A 15,865-nucleotide genomic window follows, 5' to 3' on the forward strand; every position below is an offset into this window, starting at 1 on the left:
AATTTTGTAAATTAATTCATATGTATAGGAAACCAGTATTTCATGAGAATTTCTGTGTGTCTCTTGATAATCTGAGTAAGCTGAGAAGATTTGCCTTGGAGTAAGCTGTGTGTTTCAGTGGTCTCAGACAGAAAGAGCTTTACTTCTGTTGGATGACAAACTTTAATGGAAACAATAGCCTGCAAAGAGAGCGTTTTCTAAGTTCGTGGAAATCATTCAGACCATGCTTATGTTTTGTTAGTAAACACTGTTCTTTAATTCAGAAAGCAGTTTGTACTGGCCTGGGGAAGCCTGTCTCATTTGATAATGGGCTCTGAATCCAGTGGATTATTGCAGGGATTTTATCTTGCAGTAATCTCCGGGGGAAACGTACAAACAGCTGGGAGAGCAAGAAGGAGCTGCATTGTGCGGCGGGAGTTTGTCGAGCGGAGTTTTAGGGCGCTGGAGTGGATCTCAATACCAACATGAACCTTTTCTGTTTTTCTCTGGTAAGTGCACACACACGTGTTTTTATTTAGTGGATTACTGAGTTCAGAAACTGAACTGGTGGGTGTGTTTCGATGGAACAATAAGGAAGGTTTTATATCACGAACTGTGCAAGGGTTGTATTGACAACGACAGGTCTCTCTAGCCTAGATGAAGGAGTTTTTGTATGAGAAATTATGCATAGCAAAATATGATTCAGTAAAAATATGGTGCAAAGACTGTATAACAAATGTACCATGCACTATCTGTGACTATTGCAAAACAATGCAGATTTAGACATGAGGCATTTCATCCAAACACAGTGAAACGCCTCATATATAAGTTAAGATTACTAATAATATGTGTATGTTATAATTTGCTTTAGGCTAGGATTTTTTTTTTTTTTTAGATGATAGTATCTGTTTCCCTTCTTCAGTAATTTGAGAGAACTACCAGAACTTTTCAAATAATAGCTTTCTATTACCCAACCATGAATAGATACTCATAAGGGCTAATTTAGTCATATGGTAATATTTGCTCACAGACAGAGGACTTAAGTTCCTCTTTAGTTGGGGTTGTTTGGGTTTTTTCACTTTCTCTCCTTCTTTTTTTTTTTTTTTCCTCTTTCCTTGCCCCAAGGCAACTGCTCAGAATGAGCAGGTAAATCAGGATAGGAAATCCACAGAAACTGTTTCTGGTTTAAAAGCTTAACCATCTGCCAATACCAATGCCCAGTATTAGTAATGGTAATTAGCTGGGTATATTTGCTGTATTTACACAGCACAGTAGATCTGATTGCCCATTTTTCATCTTTTGTCCAGACGTTTAGTATATCTTCTCCATATGTTTAGAAAGAACAATAAAAATCAATATTCAAGCTGCACTAACACAAACTGAAATAGGGAAGCTGCTTTGTGCAAACCATTGCTCCTGATTGCTAATGCTACCTTACTGCAGAGTACTGGTGTTTTCTAGATCGTAAGGATTAAAAGCTGTTTTGTACTTAAAGTAAAATGCAGTGGTATTTTGGGATTCTGTGGCAAGAGTGACTCAGAAAAATAATACCCTGGGAATTCGATGAAAATTTTGATCATAGTTTAATGTGAATGCCTGTGTATTTGTTCAAAGTTAACAATGGCTTCGTGGTACAAGCTGTAACAGCTTGAAAATACTCATTTTTGAAGTTCTTTGGGAAAGAACTGTTCTACCAGTATTTTACTGCTCCCTTGGAGCAGCTTCTTGTTTTCTATGTAATTCACTTTTAAAAGAGGTGTTGACCCTTGTATCAGTTGAGAAATCAACGTTTAGGCAAAATGTCAGGTGGGTTGTGTGGGTGAGAGAAAGGCAACCCAGGTTTCTGTGGGAGAGGTAATGACTGCAGTAATAATGGATGGTTCAGACAAGTGAAAGCTGGTGCCATGATAGTTTCTGTAATGAAATAATTAGTTCTGTTTAAAGACTGCTGCTAAGAAGATAACCTCTGTTCCTTACAAGCTTTACATGGGAACCATTCTGTCCGCTTTGGTAACCTTTTGCACACCCAGAAAAACACATCCCAAGTTATCAACATCTAAAGATAGTTTATAGGTCATTTATGTGTTTCATAAAGTGAAGAGCCCTGTGCAGTCCTCCCTATGCATGTGATGCAGTGCAGTTGCTTTCTGTAATCAGATTGTCTAGCTTGGAAATGAGTTAGTGATCCAAGGATGTACACTAGCCACTTTTACTCTGTCGACTTGTGACTTGAAAAGACAGGCTGAAAAGTGGTTGAAGTAGCAATATAAGGGTATTTTTCTATTCAAGTGAATCAAGTAAGAAATAATGCACAGCAACAACATAATTAGAATTTAAAGACAACTTTTAAAGATGCTAGAGGAGTCAGGTTCTTTAGCAGATACTAACAGCCACTGATGAATAGAAATCACAGCTGATTTACATCAAGTGAACATCTGGAGCAACTGCTAAACCTGAAACCATGGAAGAGAAATTTAGATTATTGACAGAACAAAAAGAACTGTCAAAAAAAATTAGTATTCTCATGCAAGTGTTTACCTCATACAGACTGACTGACAAGATTTCAGACTGCAAAGTGTGTGTTCTTGCATGTATATATGTGTGTACATATGCATATGTTGTTAAAAGACATTGTTTTATAGCTCAGAAAATAGTTCTCTACCCTACAGAGTATAGTGGTTGAAGTAATCTACAACCTGAGGGTAATTACAAGAATATTCTGTTTAAAAACAGAGTATATCCAGGCTTCTGGTTCATCCAAAGAGGAGGAACACCAGCGTAGTTAAAAGAACATTAGTTCGTGCTGTTGACTTTGATTCTTTGTGGGTTTGCTTTCCTACCTGTCCATAGAACTGAAGCAGTTTTAGCAGGAGAGACACAGTGTTATGGCCAGTGTAGCAAATGGTGACATGGAGGCTGAAGACACACAGTAGTCACAAGATGGTTGTAGGGGCTTTGGAGGCTGAACTGGACTCTGCCCTTCCCAAGGAGGCAGCCAGAAATTACTCCCCTCTGTCATCACCTGGGAGTTCTTTGATCTCCTAGTAGGAGTGTTCCAGCATAGCATGCTTCCCCAGCAGTTCTTTGTGTCCTGAGTTGACTTCAAAATGATTTGGTTTCTCCACTGAGATTTTTTTTGCATCAGACTCATTGCCTTGGTCTCAAGGGATTTGCAGGCAAATTAGATTTGCCTTCAAAACCTTGTGTCCCTCTTCCATTTACAAAATAATCAAATGGATGAATGTCCCTTCTTTTGTAGATATATTATGTTAAAAGGTCAACCTTAGACCCTGAATTTGCAGTGTCTTTTCCATCTCATGGTACTTAGCGTGTCAGACAATTGAATCAGAACAATTCTCTTTGTATTATGGGCAATATACAGAGAGGGGTCCAAATCAAGTACTGCTTCTGTATGAATTGCAAGGAATTATTTCACCAAACCATCTGTTTTGATACCCTGCCTAAAACATTTCAGAATCCTACAAATCTGAGAAATAAGAGTTATTATTGAATTATGAAGTCCTTTAATTAAGGTAGAATATTTTTCTTGCGCTATTTTCCTGTATCGGGTCTCCAGTATGAAGGATATGCACACTGGGGTTAGCACCAATTCACCTGGAACATTGTCAGTTAAACCTATCCTACTATTTCTTGATGGGTTTTACTGTTTTGGTAGCATTTACTCCTGGAAGCAGCAGAAGTGCCTCCTTAGATGGGGCCATCTTTGACCACGGTTCTACACTTAGCCCAAATAACAGGCTTTGCAGATATTTCTTTATACAGGCTCCAATTAATAAAGCACACACTTTTGGAATGTGCCCCGGGACAAGTACCTGTGCCTGTTGTAGCAAACCCTCAAAAACAAGGTGGCTGCAGGCAACCTGCCTGTCAAGTATAGTTCTGATGGTGTTTTAACAAATGTGCCAAGGGATCGTTTGGGTGTCTGTTAGCTGACATAAGACAAGCGTGGGCCAGGGACTGTTCTGGCAGGGGGTACCAGTGCAGATGATCACACCTGGTTCATTCTTGTCCATAATTTCATTTACTAAGAGAGATACAGGAAAATGTATCTCTGTTTCAAAAAAATCCCAAACCCCATTATTTCAGCCAAGTTTCCGTAAGAAAGTGGATGTGAGGGGCACGAAAATCTTCCTTGCACAAGGCAATACTGAAAGACTAGGTCCTACCTACTTTGACAGTAAACAGTGGCATTAGTAATGGAACTAATGAAGACAGGGAAGTATTTCAGATACTTAGGTAGTGTCAACCTCTTGTATAGCAGAAATCCATGTAAGAAGGTCAGTAGAAAAAGGCTGTGACACTCCTAATCACAGTCTTGTCCAGTTGAGCACTTGTCTTAGGGTTTAAGCCAAATAAGATCACTTTCATTTGTCTATTTTTCTCCCATATGGTAGCTTTCTAACCACCACTTTTGCTAGTAAAATATAAAGTACTGAGGGAAAGTCTAATCGTCTTAGTGATTTTCAGTAGCATTGAACTAGTTCTACATTTTATTTTCATTGTTGGTGTAAGGATGTGGTGACAGCACAATGTAAAATGTGTTACATCTAATGCTATAAACTGAAAGAGGCTTTGGCACTAAAAGCTAATGTTTCTATGGTGCAAGATGCAGAGAGAATAAGTATTAATAAAAGTGATGTAGTGGATAAATTATGAACTAGTGGAGCCTCTATATGTTAAAGAAACCATAAAGTAAATAGAAAGATGCCAATGCTGCTATGGCTACTGGGACATGATGGTACTTAGAAATGGATGGGACTTAAAAATATGTGTTTTAACAAAGAAGAATTACCTGAATGTGGAAAGACCATCCTCTAAATTGTAACGTGAGCAGAAGAGATCTGAGTGGTTGAACTTTGTAGTGCTTCCCATATAATCATCTCCATATACTCCTTGTTCATTTTAGCTGGATTTCACCATACACAGGAGTCCACATTTAAACCTGATCTGCAGAATGGCCTGGCTGCATTACTAAATGCTCCTCTCCTCCTTATGATCAATCTAGTCTCTGTATGCCAAGATGATAATAATATCATGCAAAAGAAAGAGCTACAGACAATTATTTTCTTCCAGATCTGTCTCACATCCATGCTTTTCCTTGAACCTTATTTTCAACCTCACTCTAACTCTTTCACCTGCTCTTGCACTCCCACTCCCATGCATATGATCTCTCTCCATTCCACACCCTCCCTGTTCTTTACACACAAACTCCCTCTCTCGTGAGTTCTCTCTTTCTCCATTCTACTCCCTCTTCCCTCTACTTCTTCTCTACTCTATCCTTCTTTCTTTTTGCCTCTTCTTCTTTCCCTTTCTCACATCTCTAACTCCCTCTCTCAGATGCACACATGCACTTCCTCATGTACACTCGCTCTTTATCACACATGATCGTGCTTTTCCTTGCCCACTTGTGCTTGTTCTCACTCCCTCTCTTATACCATTGCACCCTTTTTGTGCCCTTGTACCCTTTCTCATGTCCATGCCCCCATTTCTGCAACATTTCCCTTTTTCTCATGGTGTGGCACCTTTTCTTGCAACATTGTTCTTGCTGACTTGTGTTCTTGTGCTCACTTTCTCACATCACCTCTCTTTCCTAAACATTCTGGCTTAGCAGTGTGCTCTGCTTCCCTCGCAATCTCCCTCATTCATGCTCCCTCACTGTCCACCTTGCTCTTTTCCCTCTTTCCTTCTTACACCCTCTTTCTCTTCCTCTTTTCCCACTCTTTCTCTTTCGCAATTCACCATTCTGTTTCTTTCCCTCTCCTCAAATCACCTCCTCCTCTGTCTCTCCTTCTCTATCACTCTTTAATCTGCTCACTCTTTAGCTCATTTTCATGTGTTCTTGTTACTTGTTATGCCCTTCCCTGTTCTAGCAACCTTGCTCTTTCTTTCCTGCTTGCTTTCCCTTATTTCTTGGATGCTCTTTTTCTTATGCCCTCACACCCATCCTTTCTTATGTGCATTCTTTGTCATGAAAACTTCCTGTCTCTCATTCTTGAGAGCTTCCTTTCTTGGGGGACCTCTTCCCCCTGCATTCCCCTCCCCAAGCACTTGCTCTTTCTCTCTTTCTTGTCCTTGTTCTTTCTTTCAACCTGTTCTCTTTCTCATGTCCTTACTCCAACAACCCCCCATTCTCCTGACACCACCCTTTTCTTATGACCTCACACCCTTTCTCTCAACCTCATCCTTGTTCCTTCTCATTCTCCCACACCCATTTTTTCATGCATGCTTTCCCTTTTTCTGCCATGTTCTCTCTTGGTTTCTGGTGTGGTTCCTCTCCCAGTCTCTTTTTGAGCTTTAACTCTCTGCTCTGTTCTGTCTCCCTGTATTTCCACCTCTTCCCCTTCATTTTTCTTCAGTCTTGCTATCTTTCAGACACTACCTCTTCCTTTCCAGCTCACACACTCAAACTCTTTCTTGCACACTTGCACTTTCTCACATTAACTTGCTTTCCTGTGCCCTCACACACACACACCTCTTATTGTGCCTGTTCCTTCTTGCACATGGTCATTTTTCTTGTGTTCTTTCTCACGTGCACTCCTGCTTTCCCATGTCCTCCACTTCTTGCACTCATTCTCATTCTCCCATAATTCTTTGTGCACATCCCACTCCCTGTGCCCTCCCTCTTTCACATGGACTTGCTTTTTTTGTGCATACTTGCTTTTTCTTATGTGCCCACCCTTTCTTGCAGCCTTGAGCTCCATGTTTCTCACACAAGATTTCTCTTTCTTGCTTCAGCTCTTTCTCACACTCTCCATTTCTCAAGGACTAATTCCCACATGCTCCCCAGTATGCTCTTTCTCCCTTTCTCTCTCATTGTTTCTCCTCTTATCTTTCCTCATCTCCTGCCTCTCTTATCCTCACTCTTTGCCTCCCTTTCTCTCTTTTCTCTTTCTGTCTTCTTTTACTTTCCTTTCTTACCTTTCTTCTCTCCCCCCTCTCTCTCCTTTCACTCTTCCTTGCCCTCTCTTTTCTTTCCCTTTTTATCTCTCTCCTGCTCCCTTTCACATGAGCTCTCCTTTATGCTTCTGTCTCTTAATTAAATGCTCTCTTCACAAAAGTCATGTGTTATTCCCTGTGGAGGGAGAAGTATGTGGTCACATTTTACGTTGGAGAATTCTGGAAGTTTGTAATAATGTTTTAAACTCATAATTTTTTTTCTAGAAATGCTCAATCCACAACTTCAGACAAGGAGCTGAACCATCACTGCTATATGGCGAAATACTGAGAAATAAAAAATAAATGCAGTAATAAAAAAACACAGTTGCTGTCAAAACCAAGGCTCAGCTGGATGTTCTCACATCCATGTGCAGTGTGTTTCATAAACCAGGCAACAGTGTCCCAGGAAGCATTAACATATTAGTTCCTACAATAGGCTCAAATACATAACTTGAGTGTTTTCAAGAACAATATATAATATTTCCCCCAAAACATCAATTTGGGCTTATCAAAACTCTGGTAGACTGAAGCAAATAAAGATGCATAGATAAACATTATGCTTGCAAAAATTAGTCATGTCTTTGAACTGCTGCCTCTCCAGCCAAAAATATTTCCTGTAAAATTTTACATATTAACAGTATAACTTCAAATATACATCTGTGTTTATCTTCTGTGCTAAAGTAACAGATGCCTTTAAATAATAATAATGAAATTGAAATGTTAATTTCAATAGCATTGCTCTGCTCTGTCATACTGCTATAAATTTGATTTATTCCTTAATTAATGCAATTAAAATTAGTAATCAAAATTCATTGGGAAAATATTCAGTGCAGATCAAAATGGCAACATCTAAAATGTGGGATCATCAGTTAGAGTGTCTTTAGTGTTGCCATCTGCCTTCATTTAACTCTTGAATTATGAAATGGCAGTGTGTATATGTAATCCTGGTTCTTGGAGTTGTGGGATAAATGTGAAAAATCTTAGTTTCTATTACAGTGTTTATATTCATGGTGGTTGGAGAAAAAGAACCTTACATGCACATTAAAACATGGAGTTCAAAAATTTGAATGCAAATGGAATTTATTTTTAATTTTACTCATTATCATTATTTTGGGGGCCTAAATCATGATTATCAAATTTTGGGAGCTGGCAGCATTGTTTCTCTTTATTTCTAAGGAATGGAGCTACCTTTCTGCATCAGATTAACCTTTTTTTTCACATAAAGAAGTACTAACTATAAAATAGCTCATACAGAAATTTTCATGGTTTCTAGTTTTTGTAGTTTTCACAGGAATTTTCATGTAGTGCTCAAGTGGACATATACCCCTGATTTTACTCCTGAGCAGATAATATTCATTTTTGCTGTACCCTCAGTTTTACATCTGGCAATCTGTGGAATCTAAGTCATGATACTGTGAACTCTGGCATTTGGGTACTTACTATAATTGACTTCTATATGCCTTTTTAGAGAAAGAACTAAATAAAGGATTTAAAAAGAGAGGAGAGGAAAAACACACTCAGTTTCGTAAATCACAGAAACGTCTTGCTTTTTTAAATTATTAATAATTTAATATGTTTACAAGTGTTCATCTTTGAAAATCTGTTTAACTATTTTAGGAGGGCTCAATGGACAGCTTGTATGAGCCTGTCCCAGAACATCAGGAACCCAAGGATACAACTACTACTGACAGCCAGGCTAGCACTCCAGCGAGCCCACCTCTGAACTGTGGACCACCTGATAGGTCTAAGTCTTTGGTAAGTAACATTTAATTGCAAAGCATGCAATGCCTTTTGCAAAAAAACTATTACTCTCTATGTGGACACGTGTTCTGCTGGCTTCTCTGCCATTTTGGGCTATTTAGGCTCTTTAGAGCCACTGTTCAAATCTCATCTCTGTAGCCAGTGACCTGATTTCTGTCCAGTCTTAACAAACACACTTGAAAAGCAGGTCATGAGTTTCTCTACAGTTAGTAGCACAGGGAGATTAGTGTAGCTTCAGTCTACGAGGGAATTTCTCTTTGCAAATAGTAACATATGAAAATGCTGGGAACAGATATTAGAATAGTTTGTCTCTAAATGAGATCCTATTGGTGTCTTTGGTTGTCCTTTTTATTAATTAAAAAAGTGCATTTCTAAAGAGTTTGAGTTGTATGAATTTTGTAACTGATGGCCTCTGGAACAACCTTTACATTTTACAAGACCTTGTTAGGTAAATGTGTGAAGAGAGTTGTCTTCTGTTTTTTACATTTTTTTTCTTCCTAAACAATGTTATCCCACTTAATTTTTTATTATTGGTGTGCTCTTGGTATAACATATAACTGAAACTTTGGCAAATACTTTAAAATAGTATATTAAATTTCATAATCTTATTCCTTTAATAATCTCTGTTACAACTATATTGAAACATGCCATTCTACATTCCTAGTGTCTAAAGGTGGATATTATAGTAGAGCTCCTGCATCCATTCATTTTCTCCTTTGCCATGACTACAAACTAACTTAATATTTAATGACTGCTATACTAATATTTCCTTGGCCAATAGATGTTTATCTGACAGGAGCAGTATTTAAACAAAGTTAAATGAAAAAACAAGATTTGGTTTTTTTGCTTGTACCCAGAATGTGACATATGCTGCCTTAATAGACCCCGCAATAGATAACTACAAGAAATTGCCCTTTATCTTCTCAGGGTATGGTACATCCATAGCACTGTGCTCTGCTATGGTTTTCATGATGTGTAAGACTAAGAAGTAAAACTGCAGTGGTTGTTTACATCAGGCTTCTTGTTTCTTGCTTTTTCTTGTGTTTTTTTTTCTTGTTTTATTCTGTTTTTTTGATTTGACAGCATTACTTCAGACTTTTCATTGTATCAGTGTAGAGTTAGGCTTCATCAATTATTTGGCTAAGTAAAAATAATTAACCTATCCAATACAGATTTTTATTTTCATTGGGCCAACCTAGAGAAACAGATTTGCTACTAGTGTAGATTAGAAAGTCCTGTACATTAATCTGAACAAACTGTAGCAAAACCTCTCTCACGTTGCTTATTGCTGTGTTTTGTGGGATGGCACTGCACAGTCCATGAAGATACATGTACAGCAGTGAATAGAAGAATCCAGAACTTTAGTTTCTGCTAGCTCTTATCATATATATTTGTTTTCTTAAAGGGGATGTTTTAGTGATGGCCCATTTACTCATCACTAAATGTAAAATTCATCATCAATAAAAACCAATACTAAATGGGTAAGCACACTGTTGGCTCATGAGGAAGCTTCCTAAGACTGGCTGTGGGTTTTATTTTCTGTTTTGAGAGAATATTCAGCTCAGCACTTAACTAAAAATAACGGCTGGATGCTGTGTCACTGTGCTGGCTGTAGAATCAACATGATTATTTACAAAATACTCTCTAGAAATGGAAAACAAGATTAGTGATGACGTGTCGGCAGTAAGACCTATGGAAAAATGTCACTGAGGCCAAAGGCCTGTGTGTAATCTTATCTGCTATTTCTAGCATGTGAGTTATTAGACCTACACCTTGGATGAAGCTGTTAAGCTTATTAACTGAGCCCATTTGTACTTCTCCCCTATTTTTAATTCCGTCACTTGGTTCCAGGCTGCGGGGCAGCCCCCACAGTGTGATAAATTCAGAACATTATTGACTCCATTTAGCCATCCATCATTACTCAGTAATGCACGTACTTAAGTGCACTGCTAAGTAGGTGTGGGCTCGAGTGTGTGTTTAAATGCTTGGCTGAGGCACGGCAGATTCCACTGAGCTGTTAAACCTCCTAAGGGTGGAGCAACCTGGCATGGCACACTTCCCCCTCAGGAGGCTTTGACCCCTTCCTTTTTCTTATACAACTTCAAAATCAACAGAGCAGGCGCTCCAAGGTGTGCTCTCCTCAATTTTAAAAAGGGTGACTAGGGCTAGAGAAAATTTTTCCTTATATTGCAACAAGATAGTTATTTTCTTGCAGTTATCTTGTCTGGGGTGATTTGTCCTAATCACAGCTGACCTGTGACATTCTTCTAGAGACGTAGGAAATATAGAGTACTGTGGTCACTGAAGCTGTGCAGGACATAATTCAGTGAACATACTCCTTGGACACCTTTTTTTGAACCATGGATCTCTTTGCTTCTGGCCAAGTATCTTCCCAAATGGCACATCCTGAATGAAGAATAATCTCCCTTTCATTTACACTGTTCTCCTTCACATAATTGAGGACACCTGTTTTGTTTACAGAATTTGCCTGGGCTGTTCCCACTCTGGGTTTCTGTGGTACTGTCTCGGGCCTGTTACATGCACTTGCCTTTTGATTTGAATCCTCTTGGGGAATTGCCCTGTTAACTTTGTGGTTACTTTGCCTGTTGCTCAGCTTCAGTAATATTCTCAGACAGAATTTAGATTTATGGAGTTGTTTTTGGACTTCATGCATAGCAAATCTGAATTGGACCTTCCTCAGAAACAGCTGGTAGCCATCAGCACATAATAAATCAGATGGGTGCTCTTTGCCTGTAACTGTGCTGTTAACTGGGAAACTGAACTTCTGCCCCTTGTAGCTTGCTGTTGCAGTCTTCTACCTCATGAGCTGTCTCAGGCTCCTAAGAAAAGAGTCTCCAGCATTAAAACTATTTTCATATATTTCCTGTCAGACTGCAATCACCAAATGTCATGAGATCCACATATTTTTCAACCGCTGACCGTGATATGATTGACTACCCTGTATGGCAGAAAAGGGCCAAATAACTTGTCGGTCTTTCTAAGTTGCTGCCAGGAAAATCACAATCCTTTGTGGTACCTGCTTTAATCTGCAGCGTTATAATTGGCATTTGATTTCAGCGAGGGAAAGAAGAGTGCTAGTTATCCGAAATTATCATTTCCCTGTTTGCAAGTCTTAACAGAAACAGGAGTTTTCTCAGCCAGCTTGGAAGCACTGGAGGGACTAATTCAACTCCTTATTTCAGAGTTATTTGATGAAATCAGGGAAGAAAGGACTTTTTCAATAATTTTATCATGCTCGATTTCCACATGTGCAGTTTGTTTCTAGGAAACAGATTGTTCTCATTTGGGGTAGGGAAGGAAAGAGTTGTTCCCATAAACAAGGTAATTATGCTCTTTGGAGAATCTAGGTGAGTCTTTGGAGAGTCTAGGTGAACCTTAATTTACATGCTAAGATAAAATAAGTTTCTAAAAACTAGTTTAACGTTAAAGTTACGCACAATTTTAAGTGTAATCAATGCTGAAAAGATACATTAAAAAAGTACAAACAACAGTAATTTATTCTTGTACTTCAATTTAGCCAGCTGATTCAGAAATAGCAGGAAGGGTGTGTTCAATGAAAGATGCCATTTTTAAATGGCCATTTAAATCCACTATCATATTTCATTTTGGCACTGCATCCCATGATATCCAGTGAACTCACATCAGTTATCACCTCAGTGTATGATGTATTGTCATCAATGTGATTTTGCTGGACTTTAGGAAACCCAGGAAATTTGGTTTCAAATCATGCAGCAAGAGATTAAACCCGTGTTTCATGATTCTCACCAGGTGTTTTGCATGTGAAGTTATGAATTAGTAGTCTTTCCAGGCATATGGCCACATTGGGGTTTAGAGAGGATCCTATCTCCAACTTTTTCCCTGGATCATATACAGATTTTTAACTTACAATATCTCCTTTGGTCTCTGACCTCCATGCATAATGCTTGCTTTAATAAGCCTCTTTGAAATAAAATATTTGATATTTTTTAATGAGATTTTGACACTACCCTTTTAAATAAGACTTAAAATCGCTTTTTTAAACATTTTTCAACTTCTCTGTGTTGCTTATGCACCTCATCTAGTAATTTCTCTTGAGCTATTGAAAAGATTTGTCCCAGGACTAAGATGCTGATTTTTTTTTCTTTTCAACAATAAAATTATCTTACTATGCTTACATTATTTCGAAGTGGATGATAAATTCTATATACTCTTTTGATTTGCACGCAGCATCTGTGAAAATATCAATACATGCAAAAACCCCAAAGCTGTGAGGAAACTGCATACAATTATTAACATTCATGAATATCCTGGCCAGAAGGACCTCCTACACTCAGCTAAAATAACTCAGTGCAGGAGAACAGCCTTTTCTTAATGCACTCTCCTGAAGAAGCTTGAAAAAACTCTGATGGGTTTTACTGAGAGAAGAGAAAAAATATAGAATGCTCAGTTATGCACTGACATAGTTTAATGTAGTACATGGCTTGGCTTTTCATCAAGCAACCTGGATGACACTTTTAAATTTTACTGTGGTCAGTCATGAAGATGTAGATAGTGTTACATGAAGGAAATAACTTAAACATTTTATGAGAAATGGGTCCATACACTGAGGTTTTCATATTTATAAAATTAAGAATGGTTATACTTTGTTTTAATGTCTCTTGTTGCACAACAGATTGAAGTGGTATCATCATGGACATTTTTATCCCACTTCCTGCTTTCCAGGCTGGAAGAAATAGATATGAAAGTGATGCAGTGCTTTGATATTCTGTCTTAGGGGATATCAAAATATTACAGGGACTAGAGATCTCTTCTGTCCTAGCATGACATCCTCAGGTTTTCTTACAACTAAAATTACCTTCAAGTCCCCGGTTAACTGTGACAGCAAACATGCATTGAGATGTTTTGCCATTATTTGCCTGGTGAGGCATCCTTTTTTTCACTCTTTCAACAGCTACACAATCCTTCCCACATCTTGTCAGGGTATATATATTGGCTGGATCCTGGGCTCTGTGTGATCTTTCCTCCAGGTCAGTGCTTGATTCTGATGGTCCCACTCAGAGCTTTACACAACTTTCAATTTTATTTACAGTTTCTTGCACTCTTCCACATTCCTCTGCATGTAATGGGTTTAAAGGGTGTGTGTCCTGTGTTCATCAGAAAACCACATCCCATTATAATGTGTGGGCATTCTAATCCTCATAAAATTTAAAATAATCATACTATGGAAGAAATATGATATTAATTATTGGGGTATGAGTATGATTCTCTGGTTTTTATCAGAGGTATTATGGTTATCAACTTCTTGGGAGCCATGGATATTGAAGCTTCCTAAAATCAGGACACATAACTACATATATTCTCTGCCACAACTTCAGCTGTTGGAAAAAGAAAGACTGGAAATGCTAGTGGATATTAAAAACACACATCAAAAGTACATAACTCATTGTCTTATCACTGACAAAAATATTATATTTGGATTAAACCTTTTTGATTTTCATAGATTTTTTTCTCTATCTTTTTAAAAGGAATTTCCTGACTTTGAGAACACAGTGACCAAAAAAAGAAAGTAAGTTGAGACCAGTTCAAGGTCTACACAGTGTCACTATATTTGTCTGTACCTTTCATCCTTGTTGTTTTATTAATGTTTGCCAATGTTGCTTTGATTCTCATAAAGTACATGTATTAATGTTGCAGCTGAAAAGCACGTAACAAGCTTGTAATGCATTACTAAAGCTCTTTTGCCATGATTTTTTCATATACACAAATCTTTCTTCCAAAATATCAGAACCAGGACAGCTAAAATCAAATGCAGTTAATCTGGGCTTGGTTTAACCATATGTCTCCTTTTCTGAAAGATTGAAGTGGTAACCTATTTTATAGCATGTTTGCACCATTGACCTGATAATCTCCTGAGGAGGGTTTTTTGTTTGTTTGTTTATGTTTTTAATCTAAGTAAAAAATTAGTTTGCAAAATGATTCAGATAAAGCAGGTCAGACAGTATTTTATGAATTATATTTGTGACAGCAGCATGCTTTGCATCCATTTGTTAAAACACAATGCTTATGGTTGGGGCTAATGATTAATATGTACTAGCAGGCAGAGGAATTTATTTTGAAAATTCTTTTTTTTTTTTGGCTTCAGGTTGAAGGATATTGCATTACTGTAGTGGTCTCCTTCAGACGAAATCTGAAATCCTACCTAATGGAATGATAGAGACAGATCTAATCTGTCTGCTCTGACAGACATGAAAATCCCTGGAGTTTTTGGGTTTTTTTCATTTGTAGGTGGGGCTCCACTAGATTCAGAACATTAATGTTATCTGTGCCTATTGCTAAGAAATCTCAAAACAGATAAAGATTTCTAAGAAAATCAAGAACTCCTTTGTTTTAAGTCACAGTTTTAATCTGTTTCTGGTCATCTGATAAAAACACTAGTAACTTATCACAGAGATGTATGCACTCAGAGCTGTGAGATCTCAACTGTCTGTCACCAGCCAGGGCCCCGTGAAAGTGCTCCCAAAATTTCATTAATTAAAGTATGGACATAACTCTGTTATTCATGGTTTTCTCATCAATCACCTGGATGCCTAAGAGTGTCCTGCTTAGATCAGAACTATCTGCCCCAGAAATAAAAAGAGCAACCTATAGCTACAGTGTCAAATTTTTCAATGCAAATAAAACTATTCTATTTGAAACTTAATCCATTCTAGGTTAGTTATAAGAATTTAGAAGGGTTGTTGAGACCATTTGACTGATCAATTAAAAAAAAATGAGTAAGCTGGAAGAAAATAGTTTGAGTCAACATGAAAAGATTTTGTAACAAAAATTATTTCATTGTGAATGTCCAGCCATCACTATCCTGGCATGGTATCTCCGGTAATAATGCAGAAATTTTCACACTGGCCTTTCCAGTAGATTTGGAGAAAGTGAACAAAGAATTATCATTCTCTGTTCCTTCCTCTGTCAGGGCAACAAAGAAACACCACATTATATAGAGTAGCAGAAATAAAATAAACAGAAGTATGCCTTGGTTAGGCAATAAGAATTAAATTGTGGAACTCTGGAAGCCAAAACAAAAAAAGAAATGCAAGTGATTTTAAAAGGAACTAGTGGGTACAAACCAGTTCCTTAAAAAAACCCAATAGTTCAGTTACACCCTCTTGCTCAG

At 37.9% G+C, this 15,865-nt stretch overlaps 1 protein-coding gene across 1 annotated transcript in view; it reads left to right on the plus strand.

Moving 5' to 3' along the window:
• The first annotated feature begins 357 nt into the window (after nt 1-357).
• LOC103762630 (SAM domain-containing protein SAMSN-1) overlaps nt 358-15,865 on the plus strand; it is an 84,414-nt gene continuing 68,906 nt past the window's right edge. The window contains exons 1-3 of the mRNA XM_018077010.2: nt 358-488; nt 8,554-8,691; nt 14,223-14,263. Coding sequence (XP_017932499.1) covers nt 465-488; nt 8,554-8,691; nt 14,223-14,263 — 203 coding nt within the window. The 5' untranslated portion in view covers nt 358-464. The remainder of the gene's footprint in view (nt 489-8,553; nt 8,692-14,222; nt 14,264-15,865) is intronic.

This window comes from Manacus vitellinus, unplaced genomic scaffold (assembly GCF_001715985.3).
Source record: "Manacus vitellinus isolate BGI_N305 unplaced genomic scaffold, ASM171598v3 scaffold_34_pilon, whole genome shotgun sequence".
NCBI classification, from domain to species: Eukaryota; Metazoa; Chordata; class Aves; order Passeriformes; family Pipridae; genus Manacus; species Manacus vitellinus.